The following is a 6,140-nucleotide window of genomic DNA, read 5'->3' as shown; positions in this document are numbered from 1 at the left end:
ATGTAGAGCAATGTATATTTAACTCTTGTTTGTCCTTAACGTAAAAAGTCATAAGCATGAGCTTGTATTTGAATTTACATCCTGTAAACTTTATATTCATTAAATACATACAAATAAGCATACACGCTGAATGGTACAAATAACAGAAACTATATTTGCAATATTGTATTTGCACTTAAATATACTTATATACATACTGATGTATATAAGTGTATGCGCAAATATGTTTGAGCTTTATAAGTAGAAAATCCTGCAGACCCAAACTGCGTTCAAACGAAGTTTATGGCATGCGTGTGTCTGTAGAGAGCGTAGTTAGATTATTAATGTATACATATTTAAATGAGTTACTTAGCAATTAACTTAAATTGCTTCATAAATTGTAGTCCAACAAATTTCGTCTATACACACGTACATTTTCGACATCATCTAATTCTTATGTGTGTTGAAATAAACTATGTAATCTAATGCTAAATATAGCCACAATATACATTTGTATAACTGCTGTTACTACCATGTACTATAGTTCAAATTTATCTGCTTTATGATTTTATTCAGCTATAGTCAATAGAAGACCAACCAAACGAAGTACACCTTTAACGTATTTCACAGGAAATACCCGTAAAATCATGTTGTAAATGTGTATGTAAAATGAAAATTTGTAAAATTGCAAGCATACAAATGGTAACCCTGTAGATTTTCAAAAATAACAAATGCTGCCTTTGGCTACAGTAGTTCCTTTTGCGTCTACTGGTATTTAATTAAGTAATGCAATAGAGTTTTTATTCTGTAGCATTATGATTGGGAAAATTGTGTAAATTTACATTAATGTATTAAAATTGTCTCAGAATTAAGTCCATCTGCTTGGTGTTTTTTGTAAGAATTTTACATTTATCATATAAATGATATATAACGTCAAATTTTTATATAGTTTCCCGTATTGCTGGGTACTTTTAGTACAATTGTATGTATGTATCAGTATGTGTGTGTGAGTATAAACATTTTCTGTATGATGATTATAAGGAACTGTTTAAAGTCATCTACTTTAATGTTGATTACAAATTAATGTTTATAGTATAAATACTTAATGTATAGATACATACTTACATAGTACTTTGTATTCGCATGTTGTTAGTAGCAATTGCTAATGATAATTTTACTTGAAACATTCTTTTTGTTTTATTTACTTCCTGAAAGAATAGAGCTTTTTAATTAAATACTCTTGCATGCTTACAACTATAAATACATTTTGTTATTGTCATTGTTAAGGTTGATGTTGTCAAAGTTGCCTTTTAAAAACTGCACAAAGTGTTCTGAACAGTTCTTTATTCTACTTAATATGGATCTATAGCCTTATATAGCCTCCTAACAAATATACTTCTCGATTTGTCTTACAGACTTAACTTCGTAGAGTTACTTCCATTTAAAAGCTCATTATCTACTTATAATTCCTACCGAAATTATATTTTAAATATTATTGCAACTGGTGTACGTTATCAAATTGTCGTATATGCCCCACTATATTTCCTTACTTTAGCAAAATTTCTTGTTTTTATCAAAATATAGTGTTAAGTAGTACTCATTAAAAAGTAAACTCTAACAAAAAAATACTTAAAATAAAAAGGTTCTTAAAGAAATCCTTAAAAAGAGTAAAAAAAATTTCTTGTCAATTTTCCACAAAAAACATTTTCTCAAAGTAAAACTTTATCTATTCATTTATATAAATTATAAGAGAGTTTTGACAAAAAAAAGTTAACATTTCTTACTGCTGTTGTTTGTTGTTGTCAAAGTCCTTTATTATAAATTAGTTGTGCAACATATGTTGTCTCAATTTTTAACTTGAGTGTTGGATTATCATCAAACGGAAACACACATACAGCAACATTCTTAATTCACATTGAAACAAACACTCAGTCAAACAAAAGATACTAAAATGATGCATAATGGCTCAACAATTTATGACAACAACAACTATAAATATAAGTATGAGAAAAAAAAGAAACTAAAGGAAACAACAAAGAATCCTACTTGTTTTACTCAACTAAACATTGTTGTCATTATAAAAGTTTATACATTTTTGTTGTTGTTGATGATGTTGTTATTTTGTAGTTGATATATACATATGAGTGCGTGAAAATACTCTTTCATCTAGTATTTAGTAGTTGTTATTGTTGCCTTTATACTCTCAGCTGTAAATTCATAAAATTAAACACAAAAAAAAAATGAAAAAAAAATTTAAAACAAAAGAAAAACTTTTTTCTTTATTATACTGTTAAATAAAGTACAAAATTTTACACATACGCACAATTACATACACTTATGTAACAAGTTAGTCCTTTTTATTTGTTATCCAGGGATTTCAACTAAAGTTTCGTGTGTGTGTGTGTGTTTAAAAAAAAGTAGGAGAGAAGGAGCCATATGCAGAAGTTATAAAATAATACACATTATTTTATTTATGTGATATGTATTGTATGTGTGTGCCATGTGTGTATGTATATGCACAAAAGCAAATAATAATAATAATAATGTTACATTGTTTAAAAAAAGGAAATGTAGGACTTATACAGAGAATAAGGATTTCGTAGAATAAAACAAAAGATATAGAAGAGCATTAGAGTTCAAGGAAATTTTTTTGTTTGAAAATGAGGAAAATTGTAGAGAAAAATGCTAACAATTATAATAAGTGGAATTAAATCAAAAGCTTTTCTAGATATCTCTACAGTATGTATGTATGTGTTTATATATTAACATGTAAATGTTTTTATTGTAAAAGTGTCATAATGCAAAATTTGTGAAAATATTGGTCTCATATACAGAAAACCCAAATCCATGTTTACTATATAAAGACCCATTATTACTGTTTCCCAAAAAATATACATACATTAGAGTATATGGGAAGTACATTTGCTTGGGGGACTGAAATATATATTACATAGATTTTATATATTCTCTAAAGAGTCAGATATGGATGACAAATTTCTATGGATAAATTTAAACCTATGCACAGCTATGGTTTGTTTACGAAGTTCAACATTCAAGACAAAAATCGATTCAAAATCCAATTTTGTCGATTTAAAGACGTCCGTCTATCCATCTATGTTGGACTCTAAATATGAAATCTATTCTATCCATCTATGTTGGACTCTAAATATGAAATCTATTGAAACTTCTTAAAATAGATCTATTATTTCATAAAATGTCTCCCAAAAACTAGACATAAGAGATCTCTGGAAGCACATTTATTTGGAGGCTTAGACATTACATAGATTCGATTTTCTAGAGAATTTTGGGTTATCAAAAAGGATACTGATTAGATTGATATTATTAGAAAACTTGAGAACATTATTTTCATATAATTATACCCTACACCACTATAGTGGGTAGGGTATTATGTGTTTGTGCTGATGTTTGTAACACCCAAAAGTCCTACACCCACCTTAAAGTATACCAATCGGCTAAGAATCTGAGTCGATTTAGCTATGACCGTCTGTCCGTTCGTCCGTTCGTCCGTCCATCCGTCTGTATGTCCATGTGAACCTTGTGCGCACTCTACAGGTCGCAATTTTCAAGATAATTTCATGAAAATTAGCACATACTCTTCTTTTGACTCAAGCCTATTGAAAATTGTTAAAATCGGTCCACTAATTCGAATAGCCTCCATACAACCGTAACTCCCGAATAGGGCTTTTGAGCTCATAAATATGTTAAATAATCTTGTATCACTTTAAAAACCGAAAAAAAAATTTATATAAGTCTTAATGATACTGATTTCCGTAATGATCGGGCCTCATTTGATCCTATCGCCCATACAAAGTCCCCTTCAGAAAATAATTTATAAACTCTAATATCACGATGATATTCTGCATAAATAATTAATGTAGACGCAAATTCCTCTACCAAAATTGATAAGGATGGGACCATATTAACCCCATCCCCCATTTAACCCCCTTTTAGAAAATCCCTCTTTTGTCAACATAAACACTGGTGTAGGGTATCATATGGTCGGCCATGTCCGACTACAAATTCTTACTCGTTTTTTTTTTTTTGTTAGAATTTATCTTATTTACAACAATAACTCTTTAAAATATGTTGCTGATATGCGATCCTATTCCGTTTTTATATGATTTAAAATTATAAAAAATTATTTAATTCAATTTAAGCTATCTTAGCTGTTAACATTTTATTTGGTTTAAATAACAATAAAATTACTAATATTAGTATTCATAATCTTTAGAACCATAAATCGGTGTGTAACCAAACATTCGTATCAAATTTAAACAAAATTCTTTACATTCAAAAACATCTTTAGATAGTGAATACGCTCCCAGAACAAAAAAAGACAATAAAACCAAAATATTTTAATAATTTTTTTAATTTATTTTCGAAAAATACCAAATAATCGTTTTCATTTCATCAAATTTTTTTAATGAAAAATTCTAATTCTTGTATTCTATTTTTTCTTATATTTGTTTTTTTCTTCTATTTCTTTTTTGTGCTTTTACTTGAAATTCTAAAATGAAAACCAATTAATTTTACTTGAAAATGAAACATTAAAATAAATAAACTGCCAAATGAAAATTTCGTTAAATTTTTGCTACAAAACCAATAAACAACACCTTGACATAAAAATCCTTAAAAAAACAAATAAACCAACCCACGAACTAAACAAACAACTGAAACCAACAATTGAACAATACAATGGTTACGTTTCAACAAAATAAAATGTAATAAAATTCAATTGTTTATATTTGTATGTGTGTGTATATGACGGTTTTTAAAATAACAACTATAATACTTTACTACTACAACAAATGCCTTTATAAACAACCAACCACTACTACTACTATTGCTAAAACAACATCCTTTGCTACTAACAAAACAATAAACCTTCACCTATATCTCTCTGTAATTTATATAAATTTTGTATATATACAAATGTATGGTTTTATATATCTTTTTGTATATAAATATATTTAATACCAAAAACAAAACTAAACAAAAAAAATTTAATGTTTAAAATATAAACTGGCAGCCGGATAACGGAAATGCTAAAAACATACAAACCACCATCACTACTACTACTACTACAACTACAGCAAGAACAACTGCTTCTTCTACTTCGTCTATTTCTACCGTTAATAAAACCAAACTCAAAACCAACACCAACCAACGCCGTAAACTTATTAAAACAAGTGCTAAGAATAGAATTGTTATAACTGTAAGTTTTTTTTAATGTTTTTGTTGTTTTTTTTTTTTTTTCTCATTCTAACTCTTCTTCTTTCACTCCACAAATTTTAAAATTTTAAATATACAAGTAAAATAAAAGAAACTTGTATTTGTTGTTAACAACTTTTTTATGCATTTAAAGCTTTAATCAACAACAAAAAAATTTCATTGAAAATATTTTGAAAAAAAAACACAGAACCTTCAAAAATCAAATTAATTTTCTCATTTTCTAAAATTGGTTTTCAAAAAACGTTTAAAAATTTATTCATGTTTTTATTACCCAAACAACAATTTTTCTCTCATTTTCTCGTTTAAGACTTATTTTTTTGTTCCGTTTTCAAATAAACAAAAAACAAACATTTTCATGGCATTAAATTCTTAATCAAATTGTTTTAAAATACATTTTGTTTTAAAAACGCTAACGTTGTTGTTATAGTGGCTGCTCTTGTTGTTGCCAAAGCTGTTAACGCTGATGCTGCTAAATATTATAGGCAGAGTTTTAAAGGAATTACAATAATATACAATAATATATATTTGTATACGTGTATGTGTAGCAGCATAGCTTTTTATATTCGGTTGATTAAAAAGGCCGCCATTTTGAATTCCATTGAAATTATATAATTAATATCGTCTAACTTCCTACTTGGCCTATGGACTAGATCATTGATTAGCCAATGGACTAGCCTATTGGTTAGCCTATGGACTAGCCCATTGATTAGTCTATGGACTAGGCCATTGACTGCTCTATAGACTAGTCTATACACAAGACCACTTACTAGTCCATGTACTAGCCCAGAACTAGGCTACTAACTAGTCTATGGACTACCTCATTGACTATTCTATGGACTAATCTAAGGAGTTATTTATTGACCATTAATAACTTTTTTGAATAGTACATGGACTACCCCATTGATTAG

General features: G+C 28.0%; 1 protein-coding gene across 1 annotated transcript in view; it reads left to right on the top strand.

Moving 5' to 3' along the window:
• Nucleotides 1-5,029: 5,029 nt before the first annotated feature.
• The window catches only part of LOC119606846 (protein turtle), a gene marked incomplete at its 5' end in the record, with an annotated part of 64,604 nt that continues 63,493 nt past the window's right edge, over nucleotides 5,030-6,140 (top strand). The window contains one exon of the mRNA XM_037960494.1: nucleotides 5,030-5,215. Coding sequence (XP_037816422.1) covers nucleotides 5,030-5,215 — 186 coding nt within the window. The remainder of the gene's footprint in view (nucleotides 5,216-6,140) is intronic.

This window comes from Lucilia sericata, unplaced genomic scaffold, assembly GCF_015586225.1.
Source record: "Lucilia sericata isolate MDLA Ls3-8-SP2 unplaced genomic scaffold, ASM1558622v1 Contig000628F_arrow, whole genome shotgun sequence".
NCBI lineage: Eukaryota > Metazoa > Arthropoda > Insecta > Diptera > Calliphoridae > Lucilia > Lucilia sericata.
Note: the sequence above shows the minus strand (reverse complement) of the source record. Positions and strands in the feature narration are given on the sequence as shown.